The sequence below is a fragment of the Enhydra lutris genome, unplaced genomic scaffold (assembly GCF_002288905.1).
Source record: "Enhydra lutris kenyoni isolate GAN:26980312 unplaced genomic scaffold, ASM228890v2 scaffoldscaffold1, whole genome shotgun sequence".
In the NCBI taxonomy this organism is placed as follows: Eukaryota; Metazoa; Chordata; class Mammalia; order Carnivora; family Mustelidae; genus Enhydra; species Enhydra lutris.
Window position 1 is genome coordinate 39173377 of NW_019154085.1, and position 22116 is coordinate 39195492.

At 51.0% G+C, this 22116-nt stretch overlaps 1 protein-coding gene and 1 long non-coding RNA gene across 2 annotated transcripts; one reads left to right on the top strand and one right to left on the bottom strand.

The window, feature by feature from the left end:
- Positions 1 to 1280: 1280 nt before the first annotated feature.
- LOC111143579 (G protein-coupled receptor 55) lies at positions 1281 to 13373 on the bottom strand. Its single transcript, XM_022497405.1, has 2 exons — positions 12988 to 13373; positions 1281 to 4740 (listed from the first exon to the last, which is right to left on the bottom strand). The coding sequence occupies exon 2, from the start codon at positions 4730 to 4732 to the stop codon at positions 3770 to 3772; it is 963 nt and encodes a 320-aa protein (XP_022353113.1). The 5' UTR covers positions 4733 to 4740; positions 12988 to 13373; the 3' UTR covers positions 1281 to 3769.
- On the top strand, positions 13195 to 20877 carry LOC111143588. The gene is made up of 3 exons (XR_002640336.1): positions 13195 to 13243; positions 19650 to 19738; positions 20007 to 20877. It is a non-coding gene; the product is annotated as an uncharacterized LOC111143588 (long non-coding RNA).
- Positions 20878 to 22116: the final 1239 nt, after the last annotated feature.

Consider the following 22116-nt stretch of genomic DNA (forward strand, 5'->3'; position numbering starts at 1 on the left):
GGCAACTTGCTACAAGGCTGTGGTCTTTCAGTTTCACAGGCTCCCCAGAGAGGGATGCAAGAGAACCATGGAGCTCACAGACCAGCATTCTGCCTGTCAAATGTTCCCCGGGGGCTGATATCCCCAAAGGAAGGTCAATCCTTCCCTGGAGGGGACATGGCCCAGACGGGAGGTGGCTCCTGGGTCAGAGGAGATGGCTGTGGCATTGATCTTCTTGGCCTGTCATAACAAAATACCACAGACTTTGACAACAGGAGTATGTCTCACTGTTCTGGAGGCTGGACGCCCAGGATCGAGGTACCACCAGGTTTGACGTCTGCCGAGGGCTCCCTTCTTGGGTTGCAAATGGCCACCTTCTCCCCACGTCCTCACACAGCCTTTCTCCGCGCATGCAGTGGGGCAGAAAAAATCAAAAAGACTCTGGTGACTCTTCCGTAAGGACACGGATCCCATTGTGAGGGCTCCAAGCTCAGGACCTCATCTTAAAGTATGTCCCAAAGGTCCCATTTCCGAATACTGTCATACTGGGGGTTAGGACTCCAAAATATGGATTTGGGGGTTGAGGGGAGACACATAGCAACTGTCCAGAGTGGGGATGTCCCCAGCCAGCCCGCAGCACCCAGGCCGCAACTTAGCTATGCCCGAGGTTGTGGGGAATTTAGGAGAAAGAGGTGGTCCAGGCCAGCACCTAAAAGCTCCCATTCTCCAGAAGCTCTGGATAGGCGAACAGGATTCTCATGTCAGGAGCCATGACAGAAAACTCAGATTTAACCTGGAAGAGTCAGACTCACACCACAGGTAGTTGGTGAAGGGAGGAGGCACGGCGAAGGACCTCTGGGGGGCTGGCCCTGTGTCTTTCGCCCATTGGGGGTCAGCAGACCACCTATGCTGGGCCACACAATGTCTGTAAAAGGAGCCTGGGCCCTTGGAAGCAGCTCCAGAGTCACGATGGCAGGGGGACATGATGGAGGGAATGGGTGTGGCGGGCTCAGTCCTGGAGGGTCAGCAGCTGGGCCTGGGTGCGGGGGTTCTCTGTGGCCCAGCTGCTGCCACAGGGAGCCAAGTACACAAGTGGGTGTAGGGGTGTAGGGAGCTGCGCTGGGAGCAGTCTCGGGGTACTCCCGTACTTGGCATCCGTGCGGCCGCTCCAGCGTGAGCCCTTCTTGGCTCCTTTGGCCAAGACGGCTGTGTCACCAGGCAAGGGCTTCAGCGGCCGGCTCTCCCCCGAAGCCAGGGCTGCCCGAGTGCTCCCCATGACCACGTCACACAGCACCACAGAAATCCGTTTATTTGGCAAATCCGATTGATCAGATCATTTTCCCAATAAATTGTGCTACTTTCACACATGTACCTATTACAAGTATCTCTTGGGTTTTTCCGGACTGGGAGGAAAACTATGGTCACACTGACGGCTGAGTAATGTCCCCAAGCCTCCTTTACTGACAGGCATTTCAGCCATTTCCACAGCTGAGCTCAGAGTTCTCCAACTCACTGACCGCCCCTTGCTGGCAGGAGAGGGCCCCTGGATGCCTCAGCACCCAGCCTTGACCCTGGCCCTGACCTCTGCCCCTTCCATGCCCGGTGGACTGAGTGTGAAGCCCCCAGCAGAGCAGCCTGGCCAGAGGTCCTGGGTCCAAGCCCACTCCCACAGGCCCCGATGAGTCCTCTGCGACTTGCAGACCAGGAGTGGTCTTCAAGGAGAGAGAGAAGAGGCCTGTGTTCTCCCCCAGTGTGTTGGCATCAGTCAGGGGGTCTCCAAGGCTCCCCAACAAGCCCACAGTCACCACACCGACCTGATACTGCTGTCCCCCTCCAAGGACTTACACCACTCACGGACCTCTCCTCCCCTCCCGCCTCCTCTGTCACCCAGCTCTGGCAGGGGCAGGCTATCCATGAGACAAAATTTTATGTTTATGAACATCACAGGTGTGACAGGTGGTCAGGACATTGCTGTCTCCTCTTCTTAGGAAGCCTGTCTGGCCCGAAGTACACGAGGAGATGTAAGCGCCTCGTGATGGGCTCCCAGTGCAAAGACAGACAGAAATTGGAGGAGAGGACTGACCGCACACATCCATGGGCTCTGAGCCCCGTCTGGCACCAGCATCTGCTGTATGTAACAGCCTGGCTTCCTTAGAGCCTCTGGGCCGGATGGCCATGGCGCTGCAGGCACCTTGGGGCGGCTGGGTCTGCAGAACCTCTGCCCTGGGCTGCTGCCCCCTGGAGGCCCTGCCTGCAGGAGGGGAGCCTCTGATCTTGGCTGAGATCACACCCCCGCACCCATTTCCACCCCAGCATTGACACTTGCTTCCTCGCCCTTTCCTGCCCCTGACCACCGAGTCAGCTGTGGCCGAAGCAGGAGGTAGAGAGGCTCCAGCCTTGGATGGCCCTCGGTCGAGCCGGGGATTCTCAAGCAGGAAGCAGCTCTGCCCTCCATCCTTCCTCCCCGTCCCTCCACCCCCGCCCCCTTCACAGAGCCCCGGAGCTGCAAGCCTGGGGTTATCGCCCGATCTCCACCTCCGCCTCTTGTCAGGCTTTTACCCAAACCACCCTCTTCCCCGCCACCCTGCCACCCTACCTTCCGTCCACCACTTAGCGGTGGAAGCTTCTTTGCCTACAGGTAGAAAGCGGTTCTTTGCTTCCTCCAGACCTCCCCCTTTTTCACACGAAGCTCACCTCTTCCATCTCATCCCACTCACCCCGTCTTGCCAAACCACCCCACAGTTCATCCTTGTAATCGGTCGGCTCTCTGGAACAGTCTGAGTCATCGGAAGGCTTGCAGTGGTCTCAGCAGACCCTCTTCGAGATCATTCGAGAAGCCAGGGCCAGATCGTGATTTCCACTGTTGACAGTCTCCAGCCAGGAACCGCCAGGAGCTGCATGCCATCAAATGGTTTCTCCGATCCCCAGCTGGCTCGTTTTCTCCCTCCCAGCCCCTGGAGAGGGACAGTCCTGTGGACAGTGCCACCCGGCCAGCTGCCCAGACAGGACTCGGGTGGGCGAGACAGGCACAGGGTCCTTATTCTCCTCTGGTGGACCCCAGTCAAGCCTGTTTCTCCTCGTTCTCAGTGAAACAGCCTCACGAACAGCCTCCCAGTCCGTTCAAGTTAGCAAGCCGGTCACGCTCAGGGAAGTCCCCTCTCCTAGGCTTGTCAATCACAAGCTATAGTTTCACCACGGCCCGGTTCACCTCAGCTTCCCTCATCCTTCTGCCGCCTTCTCGTGGGCACAGGAAGGCTTGGCTGGCTTTCTGGGTCTTTCTTCCCCATAGGAAATGTGGGGCTCTCTGTATGTCCTTGTTCTGCCCTCATCACCCCCACTAGCTATGAAGTTACTGGCCGCCAGAGCCTGAGAAGGGACTGGGAACTACAAGTCTCCTCGACCAACCCTCTTGGTTCTCTCTCCTAACGCCTCTCTCTTCCTTTCCAGAATCTCCCAGTCTAACAGAAGGATGGGGGGAGCTGGGAAACAGCCTCGCTCAGATGGTCTCCGTCTTTTCAATTCTTCTGCCTCACGCAGAAGTAAAGAATTCACATGGTTCTCAGGTCCTTCAGAGATTCTCAAATACTGGGTGATTTATGTTGAGCCGTCTGGGTGCGGGGGAAAGGTCTTTGGGGCACAATGAGCAAAGACTGTGTTCAGTGAGCATCGAAAGGGAAAGCGTACCAGTAATATGCCACATTCGTCCATCATATCAGAAATCTTGCAACAGGGTATCTGCTACCAGAATCTGGGGCTGGGGTTTCCTTCCTCTGCATGAGTCTTTCTCTCCTTAGCCCCTGGTGGTCATAGTATCCTGGAGGACCAGCTGGGCCCTGGAAGGCCGGGGGGCCATGATGTCCATGCGGAACTCTTTGATGACAAAGTAGTAGCAGAAGACATCGAGGCAGCAGTTGACGTTGGAGAAACACATGGACAACTGCAAGAACAAGCTGATGCTCTGCTTGGAGCTACACTCCATGATGAAGCCGTTCCGCACCAGGAACTGCAAGAAGAAGCCCAGGTGGACGGGAAGAAAGGAGACCACGAAGACAGCCAGACTGGCTGCGATCGTCCAGATGCAGGCCTTGTGCTGGACCCAGTCCTGGGTGAGGTCCCGACGGCCGACCAGGATGCGGATGCTCCTGGAGGAACAGAAACCTATGACACCCATGGGAAGAAGGAAGCCGAAGACCTCAAGAGGGAAGAAGACCTTGGCACTCCAGGTGCCATCGGACATGTTGTGGAAGCACGTGTACTTCTCCACCCTCCCGTGGAAACTGTAGATCGGGATGCTCCCGGCCCACACCAAGACCCAGATGGTGCCACAGATCCCCAGGATCTTCCTCGGGGACCGGAGATGGCTGACCAGGAACGGGTACTGGATGGCCAAGAATCGATCCAGACTAATGAAGCAGATGGTGAAGACGCTCCCGTACATGCTGACGAAGTAGACACACTCCACCAAGGTACAGAAGAAAGGAGAGGGGGTGCGCACGTTGGACAGCACCATCTTGAACGGAAGGGACAGCACCAGCAGCAGGTCGAAGACGGCCAGGTTGATCATGTAGATGGAGGTGGCGGCGTAATCTGGCCACCTCTTCTTCAGGAAGGAGCTGAAGCCTCGGATGGCCAATGCATTGAGGAGGAGGCCCAGGAGGAACGTAGGGATGTGGACGGCCAGTTGCACGGTTTTCATCAACTCGTCCACCTCATTGAAGGAGCAGCTCTGGTTCTTGTTGAGCTGCGGGCTCATGTTCTTTCCTACAACACCAACGACACAGGAGATGAAGTCCCTCTCGTTCTCTACGGGCGACAGATCCAAAGGACTGTATCACACAGTCATTCGTGCCCACTGAATCACAATTAGAAAACGCTAGAAAGAAAATGCCTCTAATCCTGCTGCTCAGTTATAAGGGCTGTTACCTTTTTGTGTATTTCATTCCAAATTCTCTCTCTGTATCACAGGAGCTCACGCATGCACAGGTGTACGCAAGCCTTTCTCTTTTACAAAAATGGAAGTGTGTGTGAACATCTGTCCCTTGTTTTCAATCAGAACTCCTGCTGAAAGTCCAAACCCTGGCCCAGAATGGCTTCAGCAAAGGACCGTTTCACATAATTGAAAAACTAACCAGGGCAGGGCCGACCTGAGCTATGGCTTGATCAGGAATTCAAATGCTGTTTCCAGGACCCAGACGCTCTTTGCACACTGTCCCTCTGCTGTCTGCCACCCACATCCTGGAAGGTTGCCACATCGGTTGGGGTTGGAGCTTCAGGGAACCAGCATGGTTGGGGGAGGGCCCTCTGCCAAGGGCAGAAAGAGAACAAGAGGGCTCTCTGGGGTCTCTTTTCTAAGAGCACTAATCCCATTCATGAGTCTTGATCACCTCCCAAACTGCCCCACCTCCTAATACCACCACCTTGGGGTGGGGGTGGGGGTATTTAGATTTCTGCATGTGAATTTGGGAAGGGGGATGGGATACAAACATTCAGTCCGTAACAGTGGCCCTGGAGTAGATCAAACCCAGGAGATGTTCACTTGACCCAGACCTCCAGAACCAACGAGGCTGGACAGAGAATTCAGATGACCCAGACTCCATGCACACACCTCTCCTTTCACGGCACAGCTCTGCTGACGCGGCTGGTCTGTGCCAGGCCCAGGAGCACACAGGGCCCCTGCATGGGAGAGGCCAGTCACACTAGCCCAGGGAGGCTCACTGCGCCTCTCCTGCCCTCAGGGACTTCCTGGCAGCAGGGGCGGGGGCCCAAAATGTGGGCACAGCTGAGAGAAGTGGCCAACATCGCCCTTTACCGAGAATCCTGCGCTAGCGACCAATGCAGTCATTTGCTGAGTATCTGTTATCCAGCTAGTTATTATTATTATTATTATTATTATTGAGAAAATATCCTGTGCATTCAATAAGATCTTCAGACAGTACCGAAAGAGAAAGAAAGAAGAAAGGAAGGAAAGAAAAAGAAAGAAAGAAAGAGAGAGAGAGAGAGAGAGAGAGAGAGAGAGAGAGAAAGAAAGAAAGAAAGAAAGAAAGAAAGAAAGAAAGGAAAGAAAGATAGATAGATAGATGCAAGCCTCCATTGTACCCCAGGGCCTCAGCTGTCCTTTCCAGAGACAACTGTGGTTAACAGTTCTGTACATATTTTTCCAGAAATTTTCCAAGGATACACACACACACACACACACACACACACACACACACACACACACACACTTGATGTTTCTTTACATTTAAAAAATGTTACATCCATAGCACTGCCCCTTGCTTTTTCACTTTGTAGCGATTCTTGGAAATTGTTTCCACATCAGCGTGTATGAATAGGCTTTTTCTTCTTAATGCACACTTACATCCTGTTGTGTGGGAATACCTCAACCCATTTAGCCAACAGCCTGTTGACGAACATTCAGGTTTCATAGGGTTTTACTGGGAAACAAAAACTTCCACAGAGAGCATCCCCGTGACTTATTTCTTTGCTACACAGATTTCAGTCAGCAAGAGAAGCCCTGTTCTGCTGCTGTTTCTCATCAGCATAGCTCCCTTGAAAGCCTTGGGGAAGGAAGGCTTTGGACATTGTTAAATTTGACTAAATTTGATCAAATACGTTACAAGAAGGACTAGTTTCCTTTTCTTTCTGTAGAAAACACTACGAACTCATGGTCATATATGTAGAGGCAATCAAAGACATAAAACAAAAATTTTAAAAGGCCCCTATGAGGGGCGCCTGGGTGGCTCAGTGGGTTAAAGCCTCTGCCTTCAGCTCAGGTCATGATCTCAGAGTCCTGGGATCTAGCCCTTCATCGGACTCTCTGCTCAGCGGGGAGCCTGCTTCCCCGCCCCCCCGCCTGTCTCTCTGCCTACTTGTGATCTCTGTCAAATAAATAAATAAAATCTTTTTTTTTTAAGTCTCCTATGAGGTGCGCAAAGCAGCCAATTAATAAAAACACTATTTTTCTGTCTGTAGTATCTGTCAATTCTTAAAATTTGAATTCACGATTTATTTTCTCATTCTCATTCTAAAGTAGGTGTTCCCTTTTATAGCTAACTTTGTATTCCTTTATTTAAAGAAGGCCTCCCCAACCTGGAGTGCCAGGGTGGCTCAGTCAGTTAACTGTCTGCCTTTGGCTCAGGTTATGATCTCAGGGTCCTGGGATGGAGTTCTGCTCGGGCTGCTTGCTCAGGGGAGAGCCTGCTTCTCCTTCTGCCTCCCCCACTGCTCATGTTCTCTCTCTCCCTCTGTTTCTCAAATGAATATAAAAAAAAAACTTAAAAAATAAAAAAGGACGGGAGAAAATGGTCTAACGGATGCTGGGGCTTCTCTGACTTGATGGTACCAGATGGATGTGTGGAAAAAGGCACAACTTAGCCCTCAGGGTTCTCCACCCAGACCATCCCAAAGGTCACATCTGAATTACTGACAGACTTCAAATGGGAACTTTTCAAAAGGTAATCTTTGAAGTTAGAGAAAGCACTCTATGGACTGGCAAAGAGAAATTAGTTTGGAAAAAAAAAATGCTTCCACCTCATGGCAGAGTAAGCAGAAAATCTGAAAAATTAATCCTCTGAATTCCCTCTGAAAGTTCAAAGAAACCATCTTTTTGAAAGTATTCTTTTTTAAAGAAAGACCAGGAACTTCTCTGGAATAAGAAAAAAAAGGATCCAGGCTGCAGCGAGAGATAAAAAAGTCATTTTTCTCAAAGATGGGCTGCCAGTAAAAGCCAGTCCCCTTGTGGTGGGAACCAGCAAGCTCCCCTCACTTGACCTGTTGCCACAGATAAGTCCTGAGCCAGTCAACCCAGGGGTCCACTGGCGTGGGGGTGAGAGGCTGGGAAGCTATGCTTAGACAGGGTTCCATGTTGGAGAGACAAATACCTGTGTAGGATACAGGGGAGAGCAGGTCTGACATCTGTGGACGGAGAGAAGGAAAGAAGCTTCCGGGGGCAGATAATTTTTTCTCCAGTATCCAAGAAACAGTTAACAAAATGAACAAACTCCCCAACAAGAAAAAAATCTTCCATAAAAAAAAAAAAAAAAAAAAAAAAAAAAAGGCAGAAATGATGTTGGGTATATTCTGACCACAATATGTAGAAACCTTCTTTTTAACATTTTGTTAAAACATTTTCACATCAAGTAATATACCGGGGGGGGAAAATACACAGAAACATCAGATGAATGATGTTCTTTCTTTATGAAGAGTATAAAAACTATATGATACAAAGATCCTCAGGAGACAAACAGGCAAAGGACGGAGAGTTCCCAGAAGAGGATTTACAAAGAGATAAAATTTTTGCTCATCATTTCAACAAAGAAGCTAGTAAGGGTTCTATGAAACAGTCATCGATATGCTGGTGAGTGTACACAGCTTCTAGATTTGATAACTTAGAGGACAAGTCAGAGAAACCTTATTAATCTTTTATCCAGTCATTAAAAATTTACTTTAAGTAAATCAGGAAAAGCAAAAAAAGTCTTGTACAGAAAATGTGTTTACCTGAACATTTTTTCTGCTAGCAAAAAAACACACACGCATTTAAATGCCACCCAGAGCTTAATTTCACGATGGTAAATCTACTCAATGGAAAATTTTTCTGTCTGATTATGTTATGTTTATGCTGACTGTGTTAAGTAAAAAACCCACAAACTACAGAACGATACATTCAGAATGACTTCAACCATGATTTAAGAAAAAAAACCCACACATGGGAAAAAAAAAAAGCCTAGAAAAAAATTTCCATATGTCCAACATTGGTTACATTCTAACAGTTAGATGGTGGGTATTTATTCAGTCTTTTTTTCTTTTTTTTAAAGATTTTATTTATTTATTTGACAGAGAGAGATCACAAGTAGGCAGAGAGGCAGGCAGAGAGAGAGGAGGAAACAGACTCCCCGCTGAGCAGAGAGCTCGATTCGGGTCTCAATCCCAGGACCCTGGGATCACGACCCACACCAAAGGCAGAGGCTTAACCCACTGAGCCACCTAGGCGCCCCCTATTCAGTTTTTTAAATTTCTTTCAAAGATTTTTTTTTAAATTTATTTATTTGATAGACAGAGATCACAAGTAGGCAGAGAGGCAGGCGGGGGGGGGGGGGGGAAGCAGGCTCCCCGCCAAGCAGAGAGCCTGAATTGAGGCTCTATCACAGGACCCTGAGATCATGACCTGAGCCAAAGGCAGACGCTTAACCCACTGAGCCACCCAGATGCCCCAATGTATTCAGTCTTTTAAATCACCCTCTCTCTCTCTCCTCTCGCCCCCCCGTATGTATATTTTTCTAATTAATGATGATATGAAAACAATTTAATTTTTTTAAGTTGTAATAAATGGTGGGAGAAAAGGAGAAAAATAAGAACAGCTTTTGACTTTCTCTTAAAAGAAGAAAAGTCTGGGAGAGTGTTTGAGGCATGGCAGAGGCAGGAGTGAGGTTCACATAAAATTTAAAAGATGGCATTGGTCTAACCCGTGCTCAGCTGGCGAGACATCAGTGTTGCGGGGCCGAGGATGAACATTTCAACAGACAGCATCTGAGGGACCTGGGGACAACGCATGACAGAAGTGGAAGTGACAGATGAGAGAGCAGATGCCACCTCAGAGATGAGCAATGACCACAAGAACCTGATCGGTGATTTAAGAAAAAGTCTTCATCTGTCCACAGGTCAGCCATCACATCATAAAAATTGTGCCTAACATGAGGAGTGAATGAAGACAGACACAAAAAGACATTCAAAATGCAGATTAGCCATGGAGAGAGGGTCAAGGGAAGGGAAGATATTTACATAAATCCTCCCAAAACTTGGACAGCTGTAAAGAGAAACAAATGCTGGAGTGAAAACTTACATATTTTCTAAATCAGATTTTTCAGGTTAAATTATCTTGTCTATTGTAAAGGGACACAAGGAAGAGAAAATTCACAATAGAAACTAAATGTGAAAAACTACCATGTTTCTGTGTAGACAGCAGGGGTAACCCTGAGGAGGTTTACACAAATGTAACAATTACATAATAGAATTACAGCACTCCCTGACCATGTTAACACTCCCTCTGAAAAGGGGCATTCATTAAAAAAAACCAGACCTTTCCCCCCACCCCCACATAAGAAACACAGAGGAAAAAAAAAAAGGCATGGACAGAGTAAAATGATAGGGCAATTTTGGCTTATCAGGCACACAGAACTCTAGGGAAAAAAAGAGAATATGACAAAGTAATTTTTGTTTCATAAAAAGAATTGAGAGAGTAACACAGAGACTTTACAGAGGTAAAAGTTACAATGAATAATTAAAACATAAAACACTTAATTTCTGTTCCAAGGCGCATAGCAAGGAAATACATAACGTATTTCCATACAGAACATGCCAGAAATGCAAAAAGAAGTAGAAACAGAAATATAATTGTAGGTAGAGACCTTCGTCCTCCCTTCCCCGAGTATCATCCAACAAGTAGACAGAAATTTCGAACTCCTCCTAGCCCAATTAAAAAGGCAGATCAGTGAGGACCAAATCATAAATCAAGGGACTATGCTTTCTTTGGGAGACGACAAGGATCTTTTCACCAAACGGATGCCGTTCCTGGGCCCAGCCTGGGTCTCCAAGACAATGGCAAGTCTATCCTCTCTGCCCCAGACCATAAAGAAAGCACAACTATTTGTTGAACACCGTGACATTAATAATAGATAATTGGTATTTTTATGCAATCTCTTAAACGGTCTCTTAAATAATGTGTGAGTCACGGATAAAATCGGAACTACATTACTGAAATATTGGAAAAGAATTTGTTCTTTTTTTATTTATGTATACACAAAACACAGAGGCAGTCACGGCTTACAGGGAAATGGGAGTTCTTAAGTATTCTCGCAAACAGGAAAAATGGTGACAGATGAGAGGAACCAGGCTCTACTTAGAGGATCTAGAAGAGGAACTTGGGGTGACAGTGGCCTTTGCACCACTCTGATCACCTGCCTGCTGGGGACTGTCTTTCTGCTGGGGCTGCCTGTGGAAGGGCTGGAGAGCCACAGCCCAGGAGAATATGGGGAAAGGACTAGAGTCGCTCGTGATCTATAAAAGAATAGACATTTTAGCATCCCCCAGTGCTCAAGACATGCTCCCCTGTATGACTTCACAGAACGGGCTCCAGATGCCACAGAGACGGACCAGCCTTGCTAACGGAGTATCTGAGAGCAGACAGAGCAGCCTTGCTATGTAGTGAGCTCTCTATCACCAGAGGTATGTAAGCAAAGGTAGGAGATCTGTTTATCCAGAATGTTGTCAGGGGGATTCATACAGGGGACACATACAGAAGGATTTTTTTTTTTCCAACCCTGAAATGGAATCTTCTCTCAATATATTAACACTTTCTTGTATTTGGTGAAGAGGAGAGAAAATAGTCTGTGTGTGAAGAGGGATGGGCCTGGGAGTCCAGAGGCTTCTGTTCCTGGCTATTTCTGGCTGTGGGGCCTCCATCTGGGTTCTGGGTTCTCTCCTCCGAACAGCGAGCTGGGAGCCCGTGGCCTCCCCGAGCTGGCTCTCTTCCTGCTGTTGGGTCAGGCTCTGGGCTCTGATTCCTGCAGCTGCCTGGGCCGGGCCCCCACCCAGGGCAGCCCCAGAGCTGTTACGCACAGCCTCGGCCCCTGAATCCAGCTGTGCGGCTCAGACCAAGCCAACCCTTCTTCCAGCAGCAGACAGACTTTCCCGAAACACCAGCAACAGTAAGAATGGAACTTTACGAGGTTTGAGGGCTGAGAAGGATCCCCATCCCCCTCTCTTTTGCTGCCAGACTCCTCATCCACATGGAGCACTGTGGTATGAACCACCTAAGAGAAGGGAGGTCCAGCCATGACTGAGCAGAGCTGGTATACAGCCCAAGGGTTGTAGTTTGAGGAGGAGCACTCCCCTGGACCAGTGTCATCCGGGTTCCTCGCCGGCAGTTCCCATCTCCTCTGGGGGTGAGGCACTGAAGTCCACGGTTAGAATATATATATTTATTTGGATGTGGTTATCTGCCACTAACACCATAGTGTAAATAAAGCCATCTATCTACACCTGAGCTAGGCTTCTGGGAGACACGATGCGAAAAGGAACAGGACACAGAGGGGACAGACCACACAGAATCTCCCAGACTCCAAGATTTTGCTGGAGCTGTACCCTGAGCCTCGTAGGTTGGAGTGGGGTTGGGGGAGCGGAGGGGTTCAGTTCAGGGACTTGAGATGTGGCTGTCCCTGTGCTAAGTGCTCTGCAATGGGAACTTGGCACCTTCCTGGAATGTTGTTATAATCATGCCCATTTTACAGATGAGGGCAGTGAGGCTCAGAGAAGCTAGAGTCTACCCAAGAGCAAACAGGTGGTGAGGGGTCTCACTGGTGCTCACTGAGTCTCTCCTTTATCTTCCCCACCAACACCTCAGCTCCCCATCAGCATCACCAGCCCGAACATCCAATATAACCAGGAGCCCCCCAGTTCCCTCTTCCTTACTTTCTGGCATGTCCAGTTCCACTTAACATCTCTTCTTTCTCTGCAGACTCTCCCCTTCCCTCCTAAGAACCTCATTCTTTTCTTCAAATGCCCACTTCTCTGATCTACCTGCATCACCATGGCCCAATGGGGCTGTCCTTCAGGGTACCATAGGGGTACCCATAGGAAATAATCCAGTCATAACACATCAGAGCAGTCAAAGCCGCCCTCTTGCTTCCTGCACGATCGAGCACTTCCATCACTCACTGCTCTCAAGAGCCCCATGAGGGGGGAAAAAAAACCATCATTACTCCCATTCTCCAGAGAGGTACATCGAGGCCAGGGAAGTTTACACAACTGGTAAGGGGCTGGCCGGGGATCCCAAGCCCAGCTGTGGCCTGCCTGGAGCCCGTTGCTTGGGGCTATCAGGTGATTCCTTCGAGTGTGTCATCTTGGGCTGTGGGTGCTTTCCAGGCCGGGTTCCGGGAGAGCAGGCAGCCAGGCCAGCAGGAGGTGATGGCACGCAAGCCGAGCTCCCCTGGGGAAAGCTCCTGGGCTACGTACCGTGAGATGTCTCCACCCCAGCAAGAAGCTGCAACCTTGAGTCAAATCAGGAGGAAATTGAGGGTTGGTAGGAAATGTCACTAATATCAGGAGTCCTCTGCTTGACGTTGCTATTTTCACAGAGACTCTGTGGGGGCTGCTGGGCTGCTGGCCCTCCGGCCATCGGGGATGCTGGGTCTGCGCAGGTCTGGACAGAACCCAGACCACGGAGGCACCGCTGGCCTCAGGAAAGTTACCTGCTGTCCGGGAAAGCCAGGTCAGTCCGTGGCTCTGTGCCTGGGTTTTAGTAAGTGGCCCCGAGGCGGGAGGGTGGCGCAGTTACCTGCTGGGGGTCCAGTGCAGCTGAGTGAGCTGCAAGACGACATTTGTCCTCCCAGCTTGGTGACCAGCCTGCTCCGGAGAGAGACACTTCCCTCTCTGGGGCTTGGCTTCCTCATCAGTAAAATGAGGGGGGTGGGACCAAGATGCTTTTCAAGTGGCTCTCCGGTCTGGTCTGGAGAGGGGCCTTGTGGAGGGGGCCCCTCCCCACTGAGTAGAACCAGAATGGGGCAAGGGGAGCCTCTTTCCAGGAAGAAAATCTCCCTGCTGGGACCTCTCTTGCTCACTCAGCTTCCAAAAAGCAGGTGGGGCTCGTGGGGGTACAAGGAGCGCAGCAGGTGCATGCAGGGGTGTTGAGAAGCTTGTGGAAAAGCCGGGCATCACCAAGGGACAGCCAATGTCGAGAAAACACTATCCTGACTCCCAGCCCTTCTGGGGGGTTAGGATGTGGGACTGCTGCCCACACACAGAGGGGCACAGGGAGCAGGAGATCCCATTAGAGACTAAAGCACAGGCATGCAGTGACTTTCGGGTGTCTACAGGAATCGAAACTCCCCAAAGTCGGTCTGGGTCATTCATCCAAGCATATGGTCATCTCTGCAGAAATAGCAACCCTGTGTGACTGTGGGGAGGTCACCTGGCCCCCCAGAGTATGGGCTCCCTGTCGTGGGGCAAAGGGGTTGACAGAACTGATTGTGACCCCCTTTTAAGTTGTCGCTATAGCTCTGGTCGTGCCCATGCTCGTGCTACGGGCAGAACCAAATTCACTCCCTGCCCTGGGCCCCCAGCTGGCCTGGGAGGGGTCCCCCACTAAGGGGCCCCCAGAGATGGATTCCCCACTCTGCCCCTCCCCAAAGGGAGCCTCGGCCATCTCCCATTCTAGCTATCTTCTCTTTTCACGAATATTTCTGTTGTATTGCTGTTGCTTTTTACCTAAAATTTTGAGTACATGCGCCTGGTTCAAATACATTGGTAAACACAGACAGTAAGATGTCTCTGCCCCCCACCACTGCCCACCCCCCAGTCCAGTGTCCACCCCCCTCAGGGTACCACTGATGACAGCTTCTTCCCAACCGTCATACCAACATATGCACATGTGTGTTCCAATTTTCTCCCTCTTTTAACACAAAAGATTGAGTCCTACGTGGGTCCGAGTCATCTCTCACCCTCCCCTCTTGAAGAGCTTTGCTAATGACCCTCATCAAAGGCATAACGGTGGACCCCCGGCAGGAGACTGTGAGCCTGAGAAACTCTCCTAAGCAGTAGGCAAGGCAAGGACTCGCCCAAGGCCTCACCCACCGATCCGGCCTATCCAGCCAACCCCTCTCCATGCCCTGCCCCCGCCCTGTCCCTGGGAAGTCACAAATAGGAAAATTCTTTTTCTCAGAGGTTCCTTATGCCTCCCAGAACCAGCATCCCTGGTCTTGCCCACCCTCTCATCTTCCAGAACAAACCCAAGGCTCTGGGAGCCTAGGGGAAGCGGGGGAGGGGGTTCCACCTGCCCACCAGTTGGGAAGCCCAGAGTAGGGGGCTCATACCTCCAACCTGACCAGTGTCCTGGGCAGTATCTGAGCTTCACGAGCCACTTCATGTAGGGCGAGGAACAAGCCACTTTGACTGGGTTTGCCAAAGAGCGGCTCCCCGGCACCTGGGGACTCGCCACACCCTCTCCTGATGCGCTGCTTGAATTTGTTCCCTTAGTGATTAAAGTTCTCCCTCTACACATGGGCCATCGCCTCTGGGCTTGCCCACTGGGTGCATCACAGGGCATCAGAGCTGGGATGCCCCCCAATCCCACCACAGGAGAGTTGCTCAGGGACCAGAGACAAGGGATGAAGTGCAGACAGAAGATGCTAGAAGCACAGAGAACAGCCTATATGCAGACAGGAGGAAGGAGAACTGTGATGCTCTGGGTGAGGGCCAGGAGGCTCTGTGCAGCTGAATCCTGGGGATGGAGGAGATTGGCAGGAGCTGAGGCTGGAGGGCTGGCTAGACCGGAGAAGGGCAGCGGGTGCTCAGAGGACCTAGGGAACAAGTGCAATGGACCGGAAGCCATCCCATCACAGAGAAAGTTCTGGAATGGTATGATGCCTTTCTTCTCACACCCATCCAAATCAGGACCAGCTACAGTGGGATGGGCAGTTCAGGGAATGGACACAAGACAGACTCCCTCACGTGGCAGGGCCAGAGCAGGTTGGGGGGTGGACAACAGCAGAAACAGGAAGGAATCAGGATTAAAAGAGGGTGTGTGAGAGAAGGGTAGCCATCATCTGAGGCAGTCTGATTCCAGTGAGAGCCATGCCATCATTAGCTGCTTTGTAAACTTGGCTCATTGCCTAACTTCCGTGAATGGCAGCCATACATTCCTTCAGTCCACAAATGTCTATCGGTCACCAGTGTGTACCAGACAGTGGTGATCAAGATGGTAGCACTTCTCTCAAAAACTCTTTTCAGGAGCTGGCATGACAAGGGCAGGTGAAGGCACTGGCCAAGTGTCCGGTACTTGATGACCCCAAGTCCCCCAGCTCCCAGTGACATTATGTCAGCCTCAAGGGTCTTAGGAAAAAGAGCAACATAAAGAACAGGACCTTCCTCATTGCCGAGGGTGGAGTCCCAGATATAAGAGGAGGTCTCAACAGAGAGACTGAGGACCAAAAGGCAGGGAGAGCAAGATGGGTCCAGCCCCTCCCACCCTCTGATCCAAACCTCCAGGCTCTGCCATCTTCTGTCCCCAAGCCCTCCCTATGCATTCAGCCTGCATGACCCCACTGGAGCAGAAATGAGGCGCTTCCTGGGGTCTGAACCAAGTCCCCGATGCTCTTCCCCACCCCCCCATCCCCGTGTTTCCCCCCTAGTTGCTCCAAAACACAGATGGACCCTAACAGCCATCCATAGAGATCCAAAATGTTCAGCCTCCTTGAACATGGGCACGGGGCAGTTGACAGCATCAATGTCAAGGCAAGGCGGGGTAAAACACATGGTAGGAGGTGGGGGGCGGGGAGGGGGACTGCAACCCTTTAGAACTGGCCCCTTTCCCCTCCCACACGCCCCCTCCGGCTCTCACTGGAAATGTAGCTGTGAGGTTAAGGTATAAAGTTCTGGACTCTCAGAGCTGGGTGTGGGCTTTCCTTCCGTTCCTGCTACCACTGCTTCAGTAAATGGTTTTCTGAGCTTCCAGCTCCCCACAACGTCCTGCCTGTAGCCAGGTAGGGCCTGATGGGATTATAAAGACCCCGGGGTTCTGGAAAAGACAGACATGCAAAGCTTCCTCTCCGCTGAACTCCTGAACTCGAGAGGAGAGGTTTTGTTATTTATATCAGAAAGACGTCCCACTACCAGGGAGCAGCCCAACATCTCAGAACTCTAAGCAGAGACCCCCCCCCAGGTTAACACAAGGGCTTCCCTGGTCTGGGCTCACCGATGCCTTGCGAGGGGCATCAAAGGATCTCCCAGGACGTTCTTCTGCTCACCTGGCAACTCAGGCCCCCTGCCTGGGCCCTGGGCTCCATGGCACCTGTCAGAGGCCACTAGTATATTTCCTAGGGACGTGTTGGGGGTTGGGAAGGGTGGATGCTTCTGAAATATTTTGTTCTTCATGTTTTCTTTTGCATAAAGTACAAAGCTCTAGCTCACGTGTCTATCGTGGGGTTAATAATCGCCTTCCCACTTCCGTTATTAAATGTTACCATATTATTCATGAGCGTTTTCTCCCCACGCCACCTTCCCACCCCTACCCCTTGTGCACACATATTTATACTTGTTTTACTGCATGGAAATTGTCCATTTGGGTGTAAGAGTACGTCCTTTGGTTCCCACGAACTGTCTTGGGCACTCTAATAATGTGTGTATTTTCCTTCTGCCACAGTTAAAGTACGGTATTCATTTTGTTCCTGGAAATCTTTGAATTGATTTTTTCTTTTAATCCTAGGTTGGAGGATTGAAAAAAAAAAGTCCTCTCCAATACCAAACGCCTGGCAGGTCAGAGCTGGGGGTGGGGTCCCAGGCACCCCACCAACTCCTCTCTAGGGGTGAAGGCAACATTCCCATTCTAATGCAAAAGCCCTTAGTGGGGGGGGCTCCTGCCCCCAGACTCGGAGTCCCCCACCTCTGCTGACTCATTGTCATTGAATACCGGCCCTTCCTGTCCAGCCAGGTTCAGAACCACCGCCATCATCCCAACCCCCACAAGGAGACTTCATTAATGACAGCAACAGCACCTTCCACCATTCATACCAAGAGTCCTAAGGATCAGTCAGCAGGCAACGCTCTTGACAAATAAAATCAGTTCATTCTCCAAACCGACTATGAGGTATAGACTATCATTAGCCTCATCTACAAACAGGGAAACTGAGGTGCAGCACGGTCGAGTCATGAGCCTACAAAGGGCCGCAGGAGGTCAGAGTAGAGCTGGAGTTGGAAAGGGTCGCACACTCAAAATGGTGATCGTGGAGGGGCGCCTGGGTGATTCAGTGGGTTAAGCCTCTGCCTTGGGCTCAGGTCATGATCTCAGGGTCCGGGATCGAGCCCTGCATCCAGCTCTCTGCTCAGCAGGGAGCCTGTTTCACCCCCCTCCACCCTCTGCCTGCCTCTTCACCTACTTGTGATCTCTCTCTCTCTCTCTCTCTCTCTGTGTCAAATAAATAAATAAAATCTTTTTTAAAAAAATAGAAGAAAATCGGGGCACCTGGGTGGCTCGATGGGTTAAAGCCTCTGCCTTCAGCTCAGATCATGATCCCAGGGTCCTGGGATGGAGTCCCGCATCGGGCTCTCTGCTCAGCGGGGAGCCTGCTTCCCCCTCTCTCTGCCTGCCTCTCTGCCTGCTTGTGATTTCTGTCTGTCAAATAAATAAATAAAATCTTTTTTAAAAATGGTGATCGTGGAGATCCAGGATCCCTTTCCTGGCACAAGGCTGTCCAGGGAACTCAGCCACACCTGCTACCCATCCCACCTGTCTCCTCAGGAGAATGTCCTCCCTCCCTCCAGTTGTCACTGCTGCTGATGGGGGGTGCCTGCAGCCCCCAGAAAATGTTAGCAGATGTCCCAGGAACAGAAATTCATCCCCTACTTGTTGATTTTGAGGGTAGAAAATTATTCATGACTTGGCTGGGTACCTGCTCTAAGGTGACCAGAAGTTTTCATTTACATTAAATCATTTTAAAAACCGCAGAGACTTCTGTAGAAGGACATTAAGTTCTGTTTCATGCGGAATGTGACGTTGTATGAAGAGAAAGCCATTATGGAAGGGAAAGTTTTAAGTATTCATCAAAGTAGCTGGACCTACACCTCTTCTAAATGAACTCCCCAGTGAGTTCTCACCCACATGGGGGTCCGACCAGGGTCACCCAGTCAGTGCTCCTCCTCGGGATCGGTCCACAGACCAAGAAAATGTGACAAACTGCTCTGTGTCCATACTGGGCACATACAGGCCCTCAGAGTTCCCACTGGGAGGGGGTGGCTGGGCTCAGTGGACTCAGGATACCTTTCCCTGCAGGACTGTGCCCCTCCCCGGGGCCAAGTGCAATCCCCCCCTTGAAGGAGCAACAGCCCCCGGTGCCTGGTACTTACCCCATTCCCCAAAGCCAGTCTCCCCAGGCGACAGCGACCTGGGCTCCCTTTGGCAGAGGGAGGCTGTGGCACCGGGAGGAGGGGTGAAGCCCTGCTAAAAGGGGCTGGGGCCTGGAGGCTTGCAGGGTGGGAGGAAGAAGGGATGTCTGGGAACTTCGGGGTCTTCCTTATCAGGTATCAGGTCTTCCTTACCCAGGTTTGGCCTCAGAAGTCCCTGACTTTGGTTTCTGAGGTCACACCTGTAGCCACCCTACAGCATCCTAGCCCTAGAGGGGCTCTGGTCAGCCTGTCCTGCTCCCATGCACCTCCCCTGCTCATCACTTTCCCCGTCCACCTCGAAAACTCCCCTTCAGAGTCAACAGCTCATCTGCCCTCAGGGGGGCACTGGCCTCAGCATTTGGGCCACCCGTTAGGGGGGACCTTCACCACCCTGACTGTTTCTTCTCTGAACCTCATTGAATGAAGGCTCATTGCTTTCCTCCTCTGGTGACAGAACTCAGAAGCTTCTAACCCAGCCTGGCTCTAGAATCACAAAACCTCAGTTTTCAAAAGGCCCAGGACCTCTCTGCTCTTCTCTCACCAAAAGCCGGGCAACGATCTCAAATTCGATGTTGGTCCCCACTCTCTCAGCAACTCCCACCACCCACCACCACCCTCCCACCCCCAGCTCCACCAGCTTTTTCTGCCCCAGGACTTTGGGGAGGTAGGTGTGGGTGACCAAACTGTGGGAGACCAAACTGAGGTGACCAACAGCTATTCACAGCCTGAATCTTCCACAGAAAGCCTCAGCCCCACGTTCTTGGTGGCAGGGAAGGTGGACACAGGCCAGACGCAGAAGGAAAACCCAGGCTCGGCCAGTCTGAGCGTGGTGAGTAAAGTCCCCAGTCTTGCCCCAATCCTGGGGCCCCACCCAGTTCACTCAGTGAGGACACTTCCTGGGCAAGAGGCAGCTTCCCCTCAGGAGACCCCAGTGCTACCTGGGGTGGGGTGAGGGTGACCAGGTATCCTGGGTGCCTGGGGCTGTGGGGACCTCCAGGACAGTCCCTGACAAATATGGCCCTAATGGTCACCATGGGTCGGTGAGGAAGCTTTGGGGACTGGTCCTGTCTCCAGTCTGCGGGTTTCTCTCCCTACAGGGTCCCTGTTTCTAGCTGCCTGTGTCCAGGCCACCCTGATACTCTGGCTTCCGGGATGCATGAGCGTCCCACCTGGACGAATGAGCACACGCAGGAGCCTTCCTTGAGGAGATTCCTGGATCTGAGAACCAGGTGTGTGTGTGGGAGGGGGGAACAGGTACTTTTCCTCTCGTCCTCACAGATGGCTGGCAGGCACCCTGTTTTCAACACCACAGGGAACCACGTTTCCAAGAAAAAGCTCCCGGAGCCACAGCAAGACAAAGGGGTTGTATGTCACTTGGGGCATCCCTTGGCTGTCAGCCTGAGGAAATGTCTGGAACCTACCAGAGAAGCAGCTTCAGGTTACACGGAGCGGGGCTGTGGAGACTAGAGGGTGTGGTCCCAGGCCCAGCAGCCAGCCCCAGCCCCGGCCCAGGCTCCTGTGGGGATGAGAGGCCCAGGCACTGAGGGATGATGGCACCCCAGATGTCTGTTCATTATTTTCTCTGTCGGGAAGTCGGTCCTTCTTAACGGACTCCTAGCGGGCCACAAATGGGGAGCACATCACTTAGCCATCAAAGGGGGTTTTGCCCAATTAGTTCAGTCCCCAAGTCCAGAATCATTGGGCTGGGTGTTGTGGTCTTTCCTCAGATCTTCATGACTCACAGCCAGAATTACACACACCGATCCTGAAACACACACACACAGTCATAGACACACAAGCATGTGGGTATGCACCTCCCCCACACACACGCGCAGACGCAGAGACACGCCCTAACCTAGAAACACACACACAAACACACACACACCACAAACTCATCCAAAGATACATGTGCAGAGACATAAGGACCAACCCCCTCCACATGCCCCCAAGGACACACACACACATTAACTCCCCCTTACACACACTCACATTCAAATACACATATTTGGCTAATCACACAAAATCCGCAGACCAATCGTGCAAGTGTGTAAGGAGATCTAAAGTCAGAAAACCACATGCGTGCACACACACACACGCACACACACACACACACACACACACACACACACACAGACCTAACACTCTCAGATGACCAGTCCCGAACCACATACAGATTCTACGCAGCTCTGTCCAACCGTACAGCTGACCCACGGCCTCCTGTCCCTGCCCATGACCACGGTCCCGGTGTCCCAAGCACCCTGTGCCAGAGCCCTCAGCAGGAGAAAAGGTGGCAGATCATTTAAGAGGCTCCCAGAAAGGAAAGAGCCAGGGGGCAAATTTGGCCTGAGCCAGTGACAGTGACATAAAAAGTCACCTTCCTGCCATATGGCTGAATCCAACTTACTCATGGTGGCCCATGGGCCAGGGGAAAGCCTGCACACCTCCCACCACCTGAGGATGCAGCTGGAGAATGTGAAAATGTTCCTGCAGGCTGCATTCCAAAAGTCTTTTGGTTCTCAAAGAGCCCCCAACTCAATCAAAACAACTAAAGAATGAACCCTATGGAGAATTACATATGAGAAGTGAACAACGCAGTGCTTATGAAAGTGAAACATTTGGCTAATTAGGATGTATCTTGCACGAAAAAATTGTATTTGATGTTTAGCGACATGGAAAAATATGTAAGTTATATCATAGCTTTAAGGAAATAAACTTGGATGGAATTTTTTATGAGGATTACAACGATGCCAGTAAACAAGCAGTCGACAACGGGAAATAGGAAAGAAAATGCAAGTGATGGGAGGAAATTCCCTTTTCCCAGACTTCTGCAAAATGGACAAATAAAAATTAAATCTAGCTAGCCACAGAGAATAAGGTCACCATCTCCATCGTTTAGAGATACCTTCTTTGTAGAAGCAGAAGGAGTCCAGTTTAGCAAGTTTGATGCTGAGGACACACCCGCTTGCTAATTTGTCAATTTGGAAAGATCCAGCTTTATGTGGGATGTGGCCATTCACGGATAAAGCATTAATGAGGACTTGCCAGGTGCATGTAATTGGGGTCACACAGATGAAGAAAACTTTCTTTAAACCCTAAGGCTTCTTGGAGGAGATGGTGCTGGAACTGAGGTTGGAGGAGACATAGAAGGACATGTGGATTCCAGCAGTGGTTAGGAGACCAGGGGACAAAATGAAGCAAGGAGGGGCT

Coding starts and splice junctions, on each gene's coding strand:
- LOC111143579 (XM_022497405.1), bottom strand. CDS start 4,732: ATGAGCCCGCAGCTCAACAAGAACCAGAGCTGCTCCTTCAATGAGGTG.